The following is a 23,432-nucleotide window of genomic DNA, read 5'->3' on the forward strand; positions in this document are numbered from 1 at the left end:
GTGCACACCATAGCTTACAATGATTTTATAATTTTGTAGCACTGAGATAGCTTTTAAAATATGGGCCTGATCAGCAGTTTTGAAATTACATGTAGGCCTATCAAGTAAGCTATTAACTTTTAACGAGACCTTAGTATGACAATACATTTGGCATCAAACAAAGCATCTTTAACAAATATATAAATATATATTATTACAAATAACATCAACTGCAAAATGAACACTAGTCATGGATGATTTTAAGAACATACAAACAGGAGGATACTACTGTTAATTGACAAGTTTTAACATAAATACTACTACTACTAATAATAATAATAGAGATAATAGAGTGACATAATTCTAAAATGACAGATTGTCAGTTGACAATATTTGGTACTGTACGTCAAACACATAAATCAACTATTGAGAAACATCGGGGCACAAATAACATTTTGACCACAGCCATTATATTACATTAAGTTACAAAAGGACAACTTATATTCCTTCATATTAATTAAGAAAATCACAGGTATTAATAATTATATGAATGTTTTGAGTTTCCTGCTGCGGTCAACTTTTCAATTTTGATATAATTCTCAGAAAGAACCATTTTATACTAAATGTTACTTATGGTCTTGTGTTTGTTATGGGACAAAATAACATAAAAATATTAAAAAATAAATAATTAAACACTGGTACAATGGCACTGTAAAATCACCATCACAGGTATCATTTGTTGTATGTAATGTTTGCATCAATTGTCAAGTATAGATTAAGATATTTTTAATCACAATTCATAAGCCATTAAGATTAAGTAAAATTAAGCTTTGTTTCTTTTATTTATGACTAGGTCTAACTTTATTTCCTGTGTGTATGGATGAAAAGAAAGAGAAAAACACCCACTTCCATTCATCATATCAGACTATCCTTAAAACAATACAACTTTCTGTACCCCAACCTATCCCAATTAATTAACACATTGTCTTTTTCAAAGTAATTTTTTCACATTTTTTTCTCATTTCTTATATCAATATGGTTAATAATGTCTAAAAATGAAATGTGAAATAAAGTTATTTAATAATAATAAATTGTACTATAAATATTATTTAAAAAGTTAGCTATAAGCCAAAAAACCCTGATACATTGAATAAATTAAACCCTAGTTTTTAAATGCTATTGCATATTTTTCACCATTAGATCCATTTTTTATAACTGAAATCAGATCCAAGTGTCTTACTTACATTGTATTGTTTAGATTATCCATTGCTGTACATTCAATCGATTCTGATCAGCCTGGTATTTGTAATACTGCAAAAGTTTTTAAAAGTTTGTTTTGTTTAACAACACCACTAGAACACACTGATGTATTAATCATCAGCTTACAGGATGTCAGACATTTGACGATTCTGAGTCTTAGAAAGGAAATCCACTATATTTTTCCATTAGTAGCACTGTCCCACAGATAGAATAGTACATATTACAGTCTTTACTAATTGTTGTGCACTGGCTGGGATGAGAAATAGCCCAATGGGCCCATCAATGGGGATCAATCCTAGACAGACCGTGCATCAGACAAGCACTTTACCACTGGGCTACGTCCCACCCCCTATTTTCACTGGCTGAAACTAGGGTCTGCCACTTTTAAGATATCTGATTCTTTGTTCTATCACAGTTTAGCATTGTGACTACAAACAGATGATTATTCATGGACACGATGAAGAAATCAAACACTGATTATATATTATAGTGATATCCACATGATCATACAACATTTAATCAGTAAATTATTTCATCATGATACCATAAATATTGACTAGTATGAATCTAAAACATTTCTGAGATGAAAGTTTAAAAAAAAAAATTAATCATCAGTCTTACCAGAGTTTCTGCTGTTTGTCAAAAAATTTCCTATATTCTCTTTCCAAAACTAATAATTAGGGGCCTAATTCACAAAGGTCTCTTAGGCTCTGCTAGAAAACAAAGCATCTTCTTTGCAAGTCTTTTTGCATTGCACTGCGAGATCGCAAAGTTGCGAGAGTGTAGTGAAATAGGTCCACGGTTTCATTTAATAATTTGCATACATTTGAATGGGAGCCACAATTTTAGGCCATTGTGCAAACCTAACCCAATTTCGGTACCCGACGACGATTAAAATTTCTGGATTTATTTTTCATAACTGACATCTCTGAATGTTTTTAGATGATTCAGAGATCACACTAGATTTAGATTTATGGTTCAGATGATATAACTATGAATACAATAACAAACAGAATTAACTATTAAAGCTGAGACATCTAATGCAACTGGGACTAATAAATAAGATAATACATCATCAACAATGGATTAATAAAAGCCTGTTCATGGTATCGACACCAGTGTCACAATTATAGCATATTGAACTAGCATCCTCAGCTAATTAAGTTTACATTTCCAGTAAAACAAATTAAAATTTGTCATGAGCTTTAACAAGTACATGTAACGAAAGAAAATTTCCCACAAATGTACACATCGGACGTCCAAACATTTAACTGTTACATTACTTTAGCACACGCTAGATGGTCAAACACAATATATTGCCTTTTTCAACTTAAACATGAAACATATCTAACATTATTCAAATTCAATTTGTCCAACATTATATATTTGACATGGCTTTTTAGAAGAACAAAAATTCCTAAAAAAGCTAAATGATATATCAAAAACAAACATCAAAAATACACTAAGTTTTCACATGACAGTTTTATAAATATATTCCAAAAAACTATTTTCTTTTGCATTTTGTTATATTTTTTAAAACCATAAAATGTTCTGTCCTATTGTATTCAGACACAAGTTCAAGTTGTGACACTTTTAGTGGCAATATAAATAATGAATAATGAGTTATATCTTGCATACTTTAAGTAATTTGCACTCGTTTACTACAACCCTAATGTTACAGTCCAGCCTACTGTATTATTTATTTTTATATAACAAAGTGTTGGCTTCTTTGAGCATAGTTTAATCATGTATACATATCATATATCTTAATATCAATAATGATTGACAAAATGATTCTTTATCAACATTTAAGCATGTGTTTGAGCCAATTTTCAAAAGAGAGAAATATTTCTCTATAAAATAGAATTGAGAAATGGATAATATATGCAAAAAAGAGTAAAGTTTGTTTTAGTTAACGATGCCACTAGACCACATTGATTTTTTATCTTATCATCGGCTATTGGACGTCAAACATATGGTCATTCTGACACTGTTTTTTAGAGGAAACCCCGCTGTCGCTACACAGGCTACTCTTTTACGACAGGCAGCAAGGGATCTTTTATTTGCGCTTCCCACAGGCAGGATAGCACAAACCATGGCTTTTGTTGAACCAGTTATGGATCACTGGTCGGTTCAAGTGGTTTACACCTACCCACTGAGCCTTGAGGAGCAATATATGCAAAATGTCATTGGTATAAAAATAGGCAGTTGGTAGCCAGTCATGGATACATGCACGAACTTGGGATAGTCTTCCATTAAACAGATTTCATCTGATCGGATAAATATGTTAAACCTTTAAAGTGACCTTTATTTGGCTTGTGACATAGAAAGCTCTTTGTCAGGGTCTGCAATTATCAGGGGTGGGAATTGGTGAACTGTAAAAAAAAAAAAGGAAATCTAGAGGGGTCGCGTAAATTCTTGAAATCCTAGGTTAAAATCTGTGCCATCTAAGACATTTTGTAGGAAAGGACGATTAAAATGCAAGGCAATGCCATGTTCCATGAGAGGAAAACAGCTGATACGAGGAGAATTCCCACCCCTGATTATTTTAATTCATGATATATTTTTTTATCAGTGATTTAAAGAAAAAATAAATTTTTAAAAATAAATTAGTTTCTTTTAAATAGAATATCCATATATATAGACACATACTATCGTCTATGATATACCAGTTGTGGGGCACTGGTGGCTGGGACAGGAAAAAACTCGGTTGATCCACTGGCGGGTTTCGATCCTATGATTTAAGCACATCAGGTGACTGCTCTACTAACTGAGCATGTGTATGTTATTAATATTAAAATCTTTACAAATGTGATAAAAAGAGAGGATATCAAAACATTACATTGCGTATATATACTTCGTATGAGGTTCATAATGAGAAATAAAAATGATTGTATTTAAAGGTAAATGGTTTTCTTCCAACATTGCATGATACTTGAGGTTGAAATTTAGATTCTTGCTGTGAGTATTCAAAGATGAATGTCAAGTTAGTTCTTGGTTGTTCTAGAGGCGATAAAAATATCAAGACAGTATTTCGATGTGACTGTGTGGTGTGGACCAGAATATTGATGATACTGGATGTTTTCTTTTAAGTACCTTTAAGAAATACATTCCATTGAATACCATATATCTTTGCATTTAAGTCAATATCATCTATAAGTCAACAGCCTAATTTCAAGCTTGGAAAAAACATTAAAAAAAAATTATTGACCCATTTGTAAGTCAATCCATATAAGCCAGAATGTTTGCCAATCCATAAAATTCCACCTGCTCACTAACAAAAGATTTGAAAAAAATGTTGTTGTTTTTGTTTGTTTTGTTGTTGTTGTTTCTTAACACAGATATGTATGTAATTATATACTCAGTATGTGAAGACCTGACTAGATGAAAAACACAAATAAGCTTTAGCAAGAAATTGTCAGGTGCATGTGCAGGGAGGGGGGCAAGTTTTGGGGGTTGAAACCACCCCTGCTTAAGCAAATTTTCTCTTCTTTTTTGGGGGACATATACTTTCTGGAAGAGCATGACTTGATCCCCAAGAAACTTTGCTCACCAGAGTCTAGATCCCATCTCACCTGCATAAATTCATGCACACGCGCCTGAAGGCATACAGTGTTGCAAGAGAATCAAACACCTTTAATAACAATTCAACAAGTTCTTGAGCATTTCTGTTACATCAAATTAATAGAACAATCGAATAAAACTGTCAGTACAAAATCCCACTCTATATTAGGCCTCAGAAATTAACTGTGTGGTAGTAAGGCCAAAGAGAACATGTAACAAAAACATTAGGTACGGTAATTCAGCTTTTTTTCCTCCTGCCATATGGATAAAGATAAAATATTTTGTATGTACTCTTTTCACTTATATATTAATTTTTGTTAAATAAAAAAACAGTAGGAATGACACCAGGCCCAAACAATATCTAAAACAATTTTCATCAGTAAACATTTTTGAAATGTCAAAATTATAGAATTTAAATCTAATGCCAGATTATAATAAACTGAGTATAATAGACTGTTCCAATAATTATTTCAGTGAAGTAAAGGTTAATTTATAATTTAATATCAACCAACTGTTGTAGCTATGAAAGTCAGTGTTTTGGGGTTATTTTTATAAATAATCAGGTTATAGAATTTCTTTCATTGATTTTCAAATGCTAATCTAGAACAGAACTATAATATAGCCAGTCAGACACAAAAATGGCCTGGAGTATTTTTAAACATAAATATTACTCACAAAGTATATCCTGTGCTGGATGAAGGAGCTGGCTGAAGTCAACACCTGCGCCCATGACAGGTTTGCACTACAACAGCTTGCTCTGAATGTGCACGTTAAGCCCTATGACCCGACCTGATACAGTATAGATTAATTTTAGGACTAATTCAAATATCCAATTTAACAAAAATAATGAATACACATCATGTATCTAATGTAAAATGAGTTTCTACAAATACACAGAGTTGTTGTAAAATAAATATATAAATTTAATGTATAATTTGATTTAGTATTTTCGTCATAATCCCTTGAGTATTCCCGAAGATTGTAAATTTTGATCCAGTTCTTTTGTTCCCAGCAGATACGTGCAGACAGCATAGTAGTGAAAGATGGCACCGACCAACACAAAACAGTGCCAGATGGCATGAGCAAATGGGATGATACCGTCGCACTTAAAGAACACCACCCCTGAGACATAGACCACTCCTCCCAGTGCCAGCTCATACACCCCTGACCGGTCATTCTGAAAAAAATTAAAATCAATGAAACATTTTTTTTTAATTAATGAATGTGAAAGATTTTTTAACACAAAATGATACAGAGTTCACCGAGGTGACATAAATTTGAAATCTGTAATGAAAGAATGAAAGAAAGAAAGAAAAAAATGTTTTATTTAACAACGCACTCAGCACATTTTATATATGGTTATATGGCGTCAGACATATGGTTAAGGACCACACAGATATTGAGAGAGGAAACCCACTGTCGCCACTTCATGGGCTCTCTTTTCGATTAGCAGCAAGGGTTCTTTTATATGCACCATCCCACAGACAGGGTAGTACATACATGTACCACAGCCTTTGATATACCAGTCGTGGTGCACTGGCTGGAACGAGAAATAGCACAGAGGGCCCACCAACGGAGATCGATCCCAGACCGACCGCGCATCGAGCGAGCACTTTACCACTGGGCTACGTCCTGCCCCAATCTGTAATATTGTTAGGTTAATGAAAACCCATTTTATTGTTCTAGAGAAAACCCATTTTATTGTAATGTGGGGAAAACCCATTTTATTGTAATGTGGGGAAAACCCATTTTATTGTAATGTGGGGAAAACCCAGTTTACTGTTAAATGGGAAAAATTAATTACATTAAAGACATTATCATGAGTGTGTAGCCATTAGAATAAACAGTAGATTAAAGTCAAAGTTTTGTTTTGTTTAACGAGACCACTAGAGCACACTGATTTATTAATCATCGACTATAGGATTTCAAGCACTTAGTAATTCTGACAAAAAGTCTTCAGAAAACTGTGGATTAATCTATGCATCTGTGATATAAAAGTTGGAAAAAATAAGAATTATTGTATAAATAGGTTTGGAATTTTACTGACCCAAATCTCTTAAATTTTTGTATGGTAGTTGGAAAAGAAAAGAAAAAAAGTGTGACACATGAAATTACTGAAAGCAAAAATTCATACTGAGCCACTACACACATTGGAATGACCAGACATGTATTGAATATATAACTATTTATATTATAATAATATTATATATACAGACTAAAAACACAAACTTGATAATTTGCAAGCCAAAATCTGCAGTATTCCTATGGACATACATACTGATAGGTATAACTAACAGGCCATAGGATTTCAAATTTTATGGAAACACTTTTTCGGTTCTGTGCCTTGTGATCATGGCAACCCATCGTAAACTGTTTTTAAAGATAATTATATATATAATTTTGTTTCCCATGATTATTATTTTGAATACGACTATTCAATAAAAATAATATATATATTATATTTGAAATAATAATCATAGGAAACAAAATTTCTGTGCCGTGATTTTACCGACACGGTACTGGAAACGATCGTTTCTGTGAAATCTGAGGACCTGGGCCCCGTTCCATGAAGCGATCTTAGCCCTAAGATCACCTTAAGTGCATAAGGTAGCTATGCGTTTACGGTAATCTTAGGGCTAAGATCGCTTCGTGGAACGGGGCCCTGAACAAAGAATAACTTACCATTGCAAATATAACAGCTGCTGGACAGATTCCAATCAACAGATAGAACAGTATCTCCAGCCATTTGTACCTAAAAATAAGTTAATAGTTATTTCACTTGCTTAGGCACTGGAATAAGCATAGTGCGTGGTAATCCATTTAGAGGTTACCAAAACATATAGACCTGAGCCTGTGCTGATAAAACCTTTTAGAGTCCAGACTCAATCTCAAATGACGTCACACGCATGCAATTTGTATGGCGTTGCCATGATGTTACTGTTTCAGACTCTATTAGGAAGGAAATGTTTTATTTAACGACGCACTCAACATCAGACTCTATTAGAGTCTGAAGTCTAGACTCTAAAAGTTTTATAAACACCAGGCCAGGGCTCCGTTCCACTAAGCTATCTTAGCACTACTATCACTGTAAATACCTACCATCGTGGCCACAATTTTTGTTCTAAGACCACTAGCCCGTTCCATGACGCAGCGTAGCTTACTATCGTCATAAATTACAGTGAAAATTTACAATTGGTACGAGGCACTTGTAAGCCACTAACATAGATGTCAAATGGCAGTTTGATGATGATTTGATCATTTTCTGAGGAGGATATTAACTTTTTGTGTAAACTCTGCATTTGATGAAAAACATTCTAGGTCATACAACAGTCACACAAAAATATGGGCGATAACTCACAAGTCTTATACATTCGGCAATTATCGCTTAGCAAATAAACTGAAAAAGTTACTTCATGGATGTTCGATACCAATGAATACATCCAAAGTGTTCAGAAAAGTCGCAAACCAATTTATTATTTAACTAATTCGCACTTCTTCGCAAAGAAGATTTTAATCATTAAAGGGGCACTTACGACTACCGTAAGGTTGCTTTGTGGAATGGCTATAAAGTTTATGCATGCCAGCCGTAAACTCACCGTAAGTCACAACAATTAACCTTTGCTACGATTCTTTTGCAGAACAGGGCCCTGACTCAATCTTTAATGACATCACTCAGACTCTATTAGAATCTTAAGTCTAGACTCTAAAAGTTTTATAAGCACCAGGCCTGGTGACTTATATGTTATGATAAATTTATCAAGTTTACAATTCCTGTTATTTTACTATAGAAGCCCATTACAGAGATACTAATAATACCTACAGTCAACAATGGTCACTTTTAGCACCCTTGTTTTGGCTTCATATACAATAAATGTAACATATATTATATCCAACAGTAATTGTTTTTAAATAATACATTTGATGAATGATTTTGTTTTTTCTTTCATCTTTTAAAACTGAATATTTTGTCTAAAATTAAGAAAAATAATGCTGTTTTCTTTTATGTACTAAATATACTATTCTACTTACTGTTCGTGGTATGTGTACTGATACGCAATACCAACTGCAGCCAGAAACCAGATAATCCACACTACATACAATCCCCAAGACCCCAAGTCCTTCATTGTCAGCCTGAAATAAAAAAAAACAATTATGAAAGCATAAATGAATGTTTAACACCACCCCAGCACAAAAATACACATTGACTATTGGGCATCACAAAAGGTAAGTATATGAAAATATTATTTATATAATTATGTGAAACCAGTGTAAATGAATATATTTGATTAAATGAATGGATGGATGGATGGATGAAAGGATGAAAGGATGAATTAATATATGAACATGGATTTTGAGAGTATTGCATGTTTCTTAACCAGCCCAGTAGATTTTCAAATCTAAGTTCAAGGGCCATAACTCTGTCAAAATCAGAAAATCTCCATGAAAGTCACTTGAGACAAGATATCTTGAGACATTGTAAAAGAAAGGAAGGAATAAATATTTTATTTAACAATTCACTCAACATATTTTGATTAGTTATACGGTGTCAGATGTATGGTTATAGACTACACAGATAATGAAAGAAAATCCACAGCTACCATGTCATGGGTTACTTATTTTATTAACAGCAAGGGATTTTATATATCCATCAGTCCACAGACACTGACAGGATAATACATACCATGGCCTTTGTTATACAAGCTGTGAAGCACTGGCTGGAATGAGAGATAGCCCAATGGGTCCACCAATGGAAATCGTGCTGGGGGGGAGGGGGGGAGGGGGAGAGGAATCCAGAAAATTATATATAGGACTGAGAAGGATGGACAGACAGATGGACAGATATATTGGACTGGTAGGGGAATAACAAATGTAGGCCTATAGCATATATAAGACATCATAATACAAGATTGTAACGGCCCCAAAAACGTTATCCCCCAAAAAGTTTAGTAGCCAATTTTCAAGTCTTGTATATAATACATGTACTAACAATGATGATCATATTAACTTAAAATAAAGATAGCTTTCAACAGAATGAAGAATCAAAAACAAAAAAGTACAATTCACTTAAACTTACCATGGTGTATAGGAAGCTGCAATGAAGATGTAAATAACCACTCTGTCCCCAATGTGGAAAATGTCTTTAACAGAACTGTGGAGTAAAAGAAAAGGAAAAGTGAAACCATAATATCCAAACCACCTGGTAGTTCTCACAAACTAATCACCAGTGCTCTTAACTAGTCATTTTCCTATGATCGATTATAATCATAATATCCAAACCACCTGGTAGTTCTCACAAACTAATCACCAGTGCTCTTAACTAGTCATTTTCCTATGATCGATTATAATCAAAATATCCAAACCACCTGGTAGTTCTCACAAACTAATCACCAGTGCTCTTAACTAGTAATTTTCCTATGATCGATTATAATCAAAATATCCAAACCACCTGGTAGTTCTCACAAACTAATCACCAGTCATTTTCCTATGATCGATTATAATACAAAAATTCATTAGTTTGGCTCTACCAGTGAGATGATTGATTCAGGGATTCTAGATTATGGTAGCCCCAGTCCCATGGCTAGTGATATTCAGTGTTGGGCTAGTAAATAACTACTATAACTAGCCTAACGGCAAGTGGAAAACCCTTGTCAAATGCTGCATTTAAGTCTTTATTTTATAAATATGAATATCCTGCCCCCTCTTCCCTCCCCTAATCTAAGAGGTTTTAAGATCTATCTCCCTCTTTAGGTGACATATCTGATTATTACCATTAGTAAAATTGTATTTATTTAAAGTAGAGCTAGTGAATTTTTAATCATGGCTAGTACATTTTAAAAATCTTTGATCCCATGGCTAGCAGATTTTTATAAAATTCTAGAAGCCCTGACTGATTATAAAAATCCATAATCGATTGTGTGGGGAAATGTTTACCTTTAATTGTTCCTTAAATGATGGAATTGATGTAAATGCATGTTGGTGCTGATGTTTGTTTTCATGTGTACATAAAGAAAAAAAGATCTTAAATTTAAATAGTTATTAAAGGTAAAATTAGCCACTTGTAGAGTCTATATACCGGTGAAAATGACTGGGATTGATTCTACACCGACCATGAGTGCTTTACCATTAGGTTACGTCTCGCCCCATGTGTTAGTCGTGTTTTGTCACATTAAAAAGTTTTGTTTTATTTAACGACACCACTAGAGCACATTTATTTATCAATCATCGGCTACTGGATGTCAAACATTTGGTAACTCTGACATGTAGTTTTCAGAGGAAACACACTACATTTTTCCATTAGCTGCAAGGGATCTTTTATATAATAATATGCACTTCCAGACAGGAAAGCACATACTACAGCCTTTGATATACCAGTTGTAGAGCACTGGTTGTGACGAAATAAATGCACTCTGATGGCTCACATAAGTTTACTTGTGAATATTCAATTACAAATTTTGATATGAAGCCAGTGGTACTTGCATGCAGCAAAGTTTGATGAACCTATAATATTTATTAACCAATAAGAAAGATATGCCATGGACATAAACGTTTATGGGCGAATGGAAGGGTGGACATACAGATGGATGTATGGATGAACACTATGAAATAAAGCTATGTAAAATTCTTAATTACAACTTGTACCTACTGTGTTACATGGTTCAATATGGTGTGAAAAGTAGTCAAATAACAGAGCTATGTAACAATTAGTAAGCAAAACCATACCTGCTGTATTTTTTTTTAATGATATATGGAGTAAAAAGTTAGCAAATAACACTGTACTATGGAACAATTAATAAGCAAAATCATATCTGCTGTATTTTTGTTTAATGATATGACATAAAAGAAAAATTGGGAAATAACAGAACTATATGATAATTAATAAGTAAAATCATACCTGCTATATTTTTTTGAATGATACGAGATGGTGTGAAACGTTGTAGACACTGTGAATAATGCCAACAAGGCAAAACCATAGATCACGGCATTCGTTAACTGAACATCACTGGCGGACAGGAACACCATAAACAACAGGCCGAAAAGACTGGGTATGATCCAAATCTATAACAGAGAAAAAAACACATAACCTGATCAAATCTATAACAGAGAAAAGAAAGAAATGTTTTATTTAACCACACACTCAACACATTTTATTTACGGTTAAATGGCATCAGACATATGGTTAAGGACCACACAGATATTGAGAGAGGAAACCTGCTGTCGCCACTTCATGGGCTACTCTTTTCGATTAGCAGCAAGGGATCTTTTATATGCACCATCCCACAGACAGGGTAGTAAATACCACGGCCATTGATATACCAGTCGTGGTGCACTGGCTGGAACGAGAAATAGTCAAATGGGCCCATCAATGGGGATCGATCCCAGACCGACCGCGCATCGAGCGAGCGCTTTATAACTGAACTAGGTCCCGCCTGCCTATAACGGAGAAAAACACATAACCTGATCAAATCTGAAACAGAGAAAAACACATAACCTGATCAAATCTGAAACAGAGAAAAACACATAACCTGATCAACATCTGAAACAGAGAAAAACACATAACCTGATCAACATCTGAAACAGAGAAAAACACATAACCTGATCAAATCTGAAACAGAGAAAAACACATAACGTGATCAAATCTGAAACAGAGAAAAACACATAACCTGATCAACATCTGAAACAGAGAAAAACACATAACCTGATCAACATCTGAAACAGAGAAAAACACATAACCTGATCAACATCTGAAACAGAGAAAAACACATAACCTGATCAACATCTGAAACAGAGAAAAACACATAACCTGATCAAATCTGAAACAGAGAAAAACACATAACGTGATCAACATCTGAAACAGAGAAAAACACATAACCTGATCAACATCTGAAACAGAGAAAAACACATAACCTGATCAACATCTGAAACAGAGAAAAACACATAACCTGATCAAATCTGAAACAGAGAAAAACACATAACCTGATCAACATCTGAAACAGAGAAAAACACATAACCTGATCAAATCTGAAACAGAGAAAAACACATAACGTGATCAAATCTGAAACAGAGAAAAACACATAACCTGATCAACATCTGAAACAGAGAAAAACACATAACCTGATCAAATCTGAAACAGAGAAAAACACATAACCTGATCAAATCTGAAACAGAGAAAAACACATAACCTGATCAACATCTGAAACGGAGAAAAACACATAACCTGATCAAATCTGAAACGGAGAAAAACACATAACCTGATCAAATCTGAAACGGAGAAAAACACATAACCTGATCAAATCTGAAACGGAGAAAAACACATAACCTGATCAACATCTGAAACGGAGAAAAACACATAACCTGATCAAATTTGAAACAGAGAAAAACACATAAATAACCTGATCAACATCTGAAACAGAGAAAAACACATAACCTGATCAACATCTGAAACAGAGAAAAACACATAACCTGATCAAATCTGAAACAGAGAAAAACACATAACCTGATCAACATCTGAAACAGAGAAAAACACATAACCTGATCAACATCTGAAACAGAGAAAAACACATAACCTGATCAAATCTGAAACAGAGAAAAACACATAACCTGATCAACATCTGAAACAGAGAAAAACACATAACCTGATCAACATCTGAAACAGAGAAAAACACATAACCTGATCAAATCTGAAACAGAGAAAAACACATAACCTGATCAACATCTGAAACAGAGAAAAACACATAACCTGATCAACATCTGAAACAGAGAAAAACACATAACCTGATCAACATCTGAAACAGAGAAAAACACATAACCTGATCAAATCTGAAACAGAGAAAAACACATAACCTGATCAAATCTGAAACAGAGAAAAACACATAACCTGATCAAATCTGAAACAGAGAAAAACACATAACCTGATCAACATCTGAAACAGAGAAAAACACATAACCTGATCAAATCTGAAACAGAGAAAAACACATAACCTGATCAAATCTGAAACAGAGAAAAACACATAACCTGATCAACATCTGAAACAGAGAAAAACACATAACCTGATCAAATCTGAAACAGAGAAAAACACATAACCTGATCAAATCTGAAACAGAGAAAAACACATAACGTGATCAAATCTGAAACAGAGAAAAACACATAACCTGATCAACATCTGAAACAGAGAAAAACACATAACCTGATCAACATCTGAAACAGAGAAAAACACATAACCTGATCAACATCTGAAACAGAGAAAAACACATAACCTGATCAAATCTGAAACAGAGAAAAACACATAACCTGATCAACATCTGAAACAGAGAAAAACACATAACCTGATCAAATCTGAAACAGAGAAAAACACATAACCTGATCAACATCTGAAACAGAGAAAAACACATAACCTGATCAACATCTGAAACAGAGAAAAACACATAACCTGATCAACATCTGAAACAGAGAAAAACACATAACCTGATCAAATCTGAAACAGAGAAAAACACATAACCTGATCAACATCTGAAACGGAGAAAAACACATAACCTGATCAAATCTGAAACGGAGAAAAACACATAACCTGATCAAATCTGAAACGGAGAAAAACACATAACCTGATCAAATCTGAAACGGAGAAAAACACATAACCTGATCAACATCTGAAACGGAGAAAAACACATAACCTGATCACATCTGAAACAGAGAAAAACACATAAATAACCTGATCAACATCTGAAACAGAGAAAAACACATAACCTGATCAACATCTGAAACAGAGAAAAACACATAACCTGATCAAATCTGAAACAGAGAAAAACACATAACCTGATCAACATCTGAAACAGAGAAAAACACATAACCTGATCAAATCTGAAACAGAGAAAAACACATAACCTGATCAACATCTGAAACAGAGAAAAACACATAACCTGATCAACATCTGAAACAGAGAAAAACACATAACCTGATCAACATCTGAAACAGAGAAAAACACATAACCTGATCAACATCTGAAACAGAGAAAAACACATAACCTGATCAAATCTGAAACAGAGAAAAACACATAACCTGATCAACATCTGAAACAGAGAAAAACACATAACCTGATCAACATCTGAAACAGAGAAAAACACATAACCTGATCAACATCTGAAACAGAGAAAAACACATAACCTGATCAAATCTGAAACAGAGAAAAACACATAACCTGATCAACATCTGAAACAGAGAAAAACACATAACCTGATCAAATCTGAAACAGAGAAAAACACATAACCTGATCAAATCTGAAACAGAGAAAAACACATAACCTGATCAACATCTGAAACAGAGAAAAACACATAACCTGATCAAATCTGAAACAGAGAAAAACACATAACCTGATCAACATCTGAAACAGAGAAAAACACATAACCTGATCAACATCTGAAACAGAGAAAAACACATAACCTGATCAACATCTGAAACAGAGAAAAACACATAACCTGATCAAATCTGAAACAGAGAAAAACACATAACCTGATCAACATCTGAAACGGAGAAAAACACATAACCTGATCAAATCTGAAACGGAGAAAAACACATAACCTGATCAAATCTGAAACGGAGAAAAACACATAACCTGATCAAATCTGAAACGGAGAAAAACACATAACCTGATCAACATCTGAAACAGAGAAAAACACATAACCTGATCAAATCTGAAACAGAGAAAAACACATAAATAACCTGATCAACATCTGAAACAGAGAAAAACACATAACCTGATCAACATCTGAAACAGAGAAAAACACATAACCTGATCAAATCTGAAACAGAGAAAAACACATAACCTGATCAACATCTGAAACAGAGAAAAACACATAACCTGATCAACATCTGAAACAGAGAAAAACACATAACCTGATCAAATCTGAAACAGAGAAAAACACATAACCTGATCAACATCTGAAACAGAGAAAAACACATAACCTGATCAACATCTGAAACAGAGAAAAACACATAACCTGATCAAATCTGAAACAGAGAAAAACACATAACCTGATCAACATCTGAAACAGAGAAAAACACATAACCTGATCAAATCTGAAACAGAGAAAAACACATAACCTGATCAACATCTGAAACAGAGAAAAACACATAACCTGATCAAATCTGAAACAGAGAAAAACACATAAATAACCTGATCAACATCTGAAACAGAGAAAAACACATAACCTGATCAAATCTGAAACAGAGAAAAACACATAACCTGATCAAATCTGAAACAGAGAAAAACACATAACCTGATCAAATCTGAAACAGAGAAAAACACATAACCTGATCAACATCTGAAACAGAGAAAAACACATAACCTGATCAACATCTGAAACAGAGAAAAACACATAACCTGATCAACATCTGAAACAGAGAAAAACACATAACCTGATCAACATCTGAAACAGAGAAAAACACATAACCTGATCAACATCTGAAACAGAGAAAAACACATAACCTGATCAACATCTGAAACAGAGAAAAACACATAACCTGATCAAATCTGAAACAGAGAAAAACACATAACCTGATCAAATCTGAAACAGAGAAAAACACATAACCTGATCAAATCTGAAACAGAGAAAAACACATAACCTGATCAACATCTGAAACAGAGAAAAACACATAACCTGATCAAATCTGAAACAGAGAAAAACACATAACCTGATCAAATCTGAAACAGAGAAAAACACATAACCTGATCAACATCTGAAACAGAGAAAAACACATAACCTGATCAAATCTGAAACAGAGAAAAACACATAACCTGATCAAATCTGAAACAGAGAAAAACACATAACCTGATCAAATCTGAAACAGAGAAAAACACATAACCTGATCAACATCTGAAACAGAGAAAAACACATAACCTGATCAACATCTGAAACAGAGAAAAACACATAACCTGATCAACATCTGAAACAGAGAAAAACACATAACCTGATCAAATCTGAAACAGAGAAAAACACATAACCTGATCAACATCTGAAACAGAGAAAAACACATAACCTGATCAAATCTGAAACAGAGAAAAACACATAACCTGATCAACATCTGAAACAGAGAAAAACACATAACCTGATCAACATCTGAAACAGAGAAAAACACATAACCTGATCAACATCTGAAACAGAGAAAAACACATAACCTGATCAAATCTGAAACAGAGAAAAACACATAACCTGATCAACATCTGAAACAGAGAAAAAAACACATAACCTGATCAAATCTGAAACGGAGAAAAACACATAACCTGATCAAATCTGAAACAGAGAAAAACACATAACCTGATCAAATCTGAAACAGAGAAAAACACATAACCTGATCAACATCTGAAACAGAGAAAAACACATAACCTGATCACATCTGAAACAGAGAAAAACACATAAATAACCTGATCAACATCTGAAACAGAGAAAAACACATAACCTGATCAACATCTGAAACAGAGAAAAACACATAACCTGATCAAATCTGAAACAGAGAAAAACACATAACCTGATCAACATCTGAAACAGAGAAAAACACATAACCTGATCAAATCTGAAACAGAGAAAAACACATAACCTGATCAACATCTGAAACAGAGAAAAACACATAACCTGATCAACATCTGAAACAGAGAAAAACACATAACCTGATCAAATCTGAAACAGAGAAAAACACATAACCTGATCAACATCTGAAACAGAGAAAAACACATAACCTGATCAAATCTGAAACAGAGAAAAACACCTGATAAATAACCTGATCAACATCTGAAACAGAGAAAAACACATAACCTGATCAAATCTGAAACAGAGAAAAACACATAACCTGATCAAATCTGAAACAGAGAAAAACACATAACCTGATCAACATCTGAAACAGAGAAAAACACATAACCTGATCAAATCTGAAACAGAGAAAAACACATAACCTGATCAAATCTGAAACAGAGAAAAACACATAACCTGATCAACATCTGAAACAGAGAAAAACACATAACCTGATCAACATCTGAAACAGAGAAAAACACATAACCTGATCAAATCTGAAACAGAGAAAAACACATAACCTGATCAACATCTGAAACAGAGAAAAACACATAACCTGATCAACATCTGAAACAGAGAAAAACACATAACCTGATCAACATCTGAAACAGAGAAAAACACATAACCTGATCAACATCTGAAACAGAGAAAAACACATAACCTGATCAAATCTGAAACAGAGAAAAACACATAACCTGATCAACATCTGAAACAGAGAAAAACACATAACCTGATCAACATCTGAAACAGAGAAAAACACATAACCTGATCAACATCTGAAACAGAGAAAAACACATAACCTGATCAAATCTGAAACAGAGAAAAACACATAACCTGATCAAATCTGAAACAGAGAAAAAACCTGACATAACCTGATCAACATCTGAAACAGAGAAAAACACATAACCTGATCAACATCTGAAACAGAGAAAAACACATAACCTGATCAAATCTGAAACAGAGAAAAACACATAACCTGATCAAATCTGAAACAGAGAAAAACACATAACCTGATCAACATCTGAAACAGAGAAAAACACATAACCTGATCAAATCTGAAACAGAGAAAAACACATAACCTGATCAAATCTGAAACAGAGAAAAACACATAACCTGATCAACATCTGAAACAGAGAAAAACACATAACCTGATCAACATCTGAAACAGAGAAAAACACATAACCTGATCAAATCTGAAACAGAGAAAAACACATAACCTGATCAACATCTGAAACAGAGAAAAACACATAACCTGATCAAATCTGAAACAGAGAAAAACACATAACCTGATCAACATCTGAAACAGAGAAAAACACATAACCTGATCAACATCTGAAACAGAGAAAAACACATAACCTGATCAACATCTGAAACAGAGAAAAACACATAACCTGATCAACATCTGAAACAGAGAAAAACACATAACCTGATCAAATCTGAAACAGAGAAAAACACATAACCTGATCAACATCTGAAACAGAAAAAACACATAACCTGATCAACATCTGAAACAGAGAAAAACACATAACCTGATCAACATCTGAAACAGAGAAAAACACATAACCTGATCAAATCTGAAACAGAGAAAAACACATAACCTGATCAACATCTGAAACAGAGAAAAACACATAACCTGATCAAATCTGAAACAGAGAAAAACACATAACCTGATCAAATCTGAAACAGAGAAAAACACATAACCTGATCAAATCTGAAACGAGAGAAAAAAGAAAAACACATAACCTGATCAACATCTGAAACGGAGAAAAAACACATAACCTGATCAAATCTGAAACAGAGAAAAACACATAACCTGATCAACATCTGAAACAGAGAAAAACACATAACCTGATCAACATCTGAAACAGAGAAAAACACATCTGAAACAGAGAAAAACACATAACCTGAAACATCTGAAACAGAGAAAAAACACATAACCTGATCAACATCTGAAACAGAGAAAAACACATAACCTGATCAAATCTGAAACAGAGAAAAACACATAACCTGATCAACATCTGAAACGGAGAAAAACACATAACCTGATCAAATCTGAAACGGAGAAAAACACATAACCTGATCAAATCTGAAACGGAGAAAAACACATAACCTGATCAAATCTGAAACGGAGAAAAACACATAACCTGATCAACATCTGAAACGGAGAAAAACACATAACCTGATCAAATCTGAAACAGAGAAAAACACATAACCTGATCAACATCTGAAACAGAGAAAAACACATAACCTGATCAACATCTGAAACAGAGAAAAACACATAAATAACCTGATCAACATCTGAAACAGAGAAAAACACATAACCTGATCAAATCTGAAACAGAGAAAAACACATAACCTGATCAAATCTGAAACAGAGAAAAACACATAACGTGATCAAATCTGAAACAGAGAAAAACACATAACCTGATCAAATCTGAAACAGAGAAAAACACATAACCTGATCAACATCTGAAACAGAGAAAAACACATAACCTGATCAACATCTGAAACAGAGAAAAACACATAACCTGATCAACATCTGAAACAGAGAAAAACATATAACCTGATCAAATCTGAAACAGAGAAAAACACATAACCTGATCAACATCTGAAACAGAGAAAAACACATAACCTGATCAAATCTGAAACAGAGAAAAACACATAACCTGATCAACATCTGAAACAGAGAAAAACACATAACCTGATCAAATCTGAAACAGAGAAAAACACATAACCTGATCAACATCTGAAACAGAGAAAAACACATAACCTGATCAAATCTGAAACAGAGAAAAACACATAAATAACCTGATCAACATCTGAAACAGAGAAAAACACATAACCTGATCAAATCTGAAACAGAGAAAAACACATAACCTGATCAAATCTGAAACAGAGAAAAACACATAACCTGATTAACATCTGAAACAGAGAAAAACACATAACCTGAAACATCTCGAAAAGCAATTAATCAGCATTTAACATCTTTTATCTCTGTGTTTGTAAGATGACATTCATTTCCCAACAGATTTAATTAATTTTCTTCTCTTTTTTTTTAATCAACGTCTGACAACTAGAACTTCTGCGAAAATGAGAGTAGACCACTATTTTTTTTTCCTTTAAATGTTAGTAACATGTTTTAACTCCAAAAGAAAGTAAAACAATGCTTTGTATGTCCATAACAATATAAACAGGAAAATCTCACTTCTGAAGAAACTAAAACAATGTTTTGTAGGTCCTTAGCAATATATAAAACAGGAAACTCACTCCATGTGATATCATGTTGGCCAAATGTTCCACATCAGTGGGCTCATAAGCCTTGCCAGGACCAGCCCGGCAGTTCATCAGCCTGAAAAACACAAAATACACACACAAATTTAATAGATCTTTTTTTTTTAAATATGACTGGCCTAGGTGGCATATCCAGCCTTGGTGGTTAAGCCATCAGACTGGAAGGTATTGGGTTCGCATCCCAGTTCTGGCTCCCACCCAGAGTAAGTTTAATGGCTCAATGGGTACAAAAGTAATGTTCCCTGCATGTAGTTATTCTTGAATTTTCATTGGATATAAGCACAAAAATAAAGCTAAGAAATTAAATATCAGCTATCTTTTGCACACAGATCTTTAGAAACAAGTTTTCTCATTGAAAAAACTGTACAGTTAACTAAACAGTGCATAAAAAATAGCTGGATAATCCATCACAGAGCACCTAAAACATTGCTTATATGAAAAGGGACTGTGCATCATGTTAGAATGAATTTGGGGAACAGAAATGACTGGCCTAGGTTAATATAACAACATGGTTAAGCCATCAGACTGGTATGTATTGGATTCGCATCTCAGTTTTGGCTCCCACCCAGTGCAAGTTTAACAGCTCAAGGGGTAGGTGTAAGACCACTACACCGACTTCTCTCTCACTTAAGGAGCATTCTCATAATGTGATTAGTCTCACCGATTTAGGTGTTCTCATGGTATGATTTGATCGGATGCGACAAGTCAGTGCAACTAATAGCATATTGACAACGTCCCTTAACCATTAACCACTAACCCACTGTCCTAGACAGACAGCCCAGACAGCTGAACTGTGCGCCCCCAGGACAACGTGCTTGAATCTTAATTGGATATAAGCACAAAAATAAGCATGCATGTAAATGAAATGGAATAGGTGGCACAGTTGTTAAACTAATGACCTTAAAGAGACCAGAGGCATAATTCACTAAACTCTTGCAACTTTGCAATCTTGCAGTGCAGTTAAAAGACTTGCAAAGAGGATGCTTTGATGTCTAGCAGACAGGCCTGTAGGAGCCGGGGAGGGTTACGGGTGGCTCAGCCCCATTTTTTCCAACAGTTTTTATTTCGGGACTTTAAATGGCTCAGGCAATAAGCCAAAAACATGCCAGAATCTCTATGAAGGGGTTAATATTTTTTAATTTTCCTTATGGGGCTTTGGGGCTTCGCGCCTGCGGCACTCGCGGTTTCACACAACACATTTTATATAACCATAAAAATTAGCTCCCCCCAACACTTTTGTGAATTAGGCTCCTTGTACCATCCATCACTGGCATCCACCCAGAGTTAGTTTTAATGGACAATGGGAAGGTGTAAAGTTACATTAACTTCTCTTCCTTAATAACCACTAACAACTAACTACTGATCAAGGCTCGAAATTCAATTGTGGGTTGAGAAGCATTATTTGTTTCTCAAATTTTAACCTGGAAGCAAATGTTATTGAGAACCATTTCTCTAGAAATCAGTCCTAAGTGGACTTGCAATGTAACCTCTTTTACCAGAAATGTGGCACTTTAAACAGTATTTGCAAAATTGCAAAATTATATTACTGTCATAACATGCATGTACATGTATTATGGAGAAGGCCTAGTAAGTTGTGGAACTTATACCTGATCCATTTGTTCTTTAAAAAGCAATAAAATATGTTTGAATCAATCAATCAATCAATCAAAGCTCCCTGTTAAGCATCCACTTGTCTTAAAACACCATATGTTTAAAAGTTTATTTATTGTATTTGTTATGTCAATTTTGAGCTATGTTGACACTTAGACACTACATGTACAGTATACACAATACATGTAGCTACTGTTGAATCTTAATTGGATATAAGAATGAAAATCAAGCTAATAATGAAATATTGGCTATCTTTTACACAGACATCTCATTGTAAAAACTGTACATTTAACAAAATAGCACAGTGTCTACAAATAGTGTCTAAAAATAGATGGATAATCCATCACAGAGCACCTAAATCATTGGTTATATGAAAAAGGAATTCTTATCATGTTAGAATGAGTTTGGGGGACAGAAAGGTAACTAGAATGATGGTAACTGTATATTTATGTTTGTGTATATATTTAATTTATTTATATATTTAAAAAAAATACGGGTTTTTTTTTTGGGGGGGGGGGGGGGGGGGGGGTTGCATTCACTATCATCATTATATCACAAGTGATAAAGGATTGTATTGGCAGAGTTCAGGAATAAATGTTTTCCATACGTGGAAAGTGATATAGACCATCACACTGTTAAAAAAGTTGGATATATAAAAAAATTGTAACATTAAGACATGTACATTAGCAGACAGCACATTTAGTAGGATTCCATGCTTCCGCGAATTCCAAATTTGCTGTCAGAAGTGTAAGATAATGAGACGGAATCGCAAATAACTAATATGCATATCAGATCATTTTCCGATTACAGTAGAATCCTAAAACAAACATCCCCAAATTCAATGCCCGACTAAGAAGTTTGTTTTGTTTAACAACACCACTAGAGAACATTCATTAATTAATCATCGGCTATTGGATGTCAAACATTTGGTAATTCTGACATATAGTCTTAGAGAGGAAACCCATTACATTTTTCCATTAGTAGCAAGGGATCTTTTATATGCACCACCCCACAGACAAGATAGCACATACCACGAACTTTGATGTACCAGCCGTGGTGCACTGCAGTGTTCTCGCTGCTCCATTTAAGCGGGGCGCCCCACCCCGCTATTCCATTCTGCCGCCCTCCTTTCACGTTCCCCGCCCTCCTTTATTTTTGAGCGCCCTCCTT

At 34.1% G+C, this 23,432-nt stretch overlaps 1 protein-coding gene across 1 annotated transcript in view; it reads right to left on the reverse strand.

Annotated features, from left to right (window-relative positions):
* Nucleotides 1–3,807: 3,807 nt before the first annotated feature.
* Nucleotides 3,808–23,432, reverse strand: part of LOC121379139 (monocyte to macrophage differentiation factor 2-like) — a 30,520-nt gene continuing 10,895 nt past the window's right edge. Inside the window, exons 2-7 of the mRNA XM_041507625.1 lie at nucleotides 20,628–20,709; nucleotides 11,696–11,859; nucleotides 9,878–9,952; nucleotides 8,833–8,934; nucleotides 7,486–7,555; nucleotides 3,808–5,980 (exon numbers count right to left, since the gene is read on the reverse strand). Coding sequence (XP_041363559.1) covers nucleotides 5,756–5,980; nucleotides 7,486–7,555; nucleotides 8,833–8,934; nucleotides 9,878–9,952; nucleotides 11,696–11,859; nucleotides 20,628–20,709 — 718 coding nt within the window. The 3' untranslated portion in view covers nucleotides 3,808–5,755. The remainder of the gene's footprint in view (nucleotides 5,981–7,485; nucleotides 7,556–8,832; nucleotides 8,935–9,877; nucleotides 9,953–11,695; nucleotides 11,860–20,627; nucleotides 20,710–23,432) is intronic.

This window comes from Gigantopelta aegis, chromosome 8 (genome assembly GCF_016097555.1).
Source record: "Gigantopelta aegis isolate Gae_Host chromosome 8, Gae_host_genome, whole genome shotgun sequence".
NCBI classification, from domain to species: domain Eukaryota; kingdom Metazoa; phylum Mollusca; class Gastropoda; order Neomphalida; family Peltospiridae; genus Gigantopelta; species Gigantopelta aegis.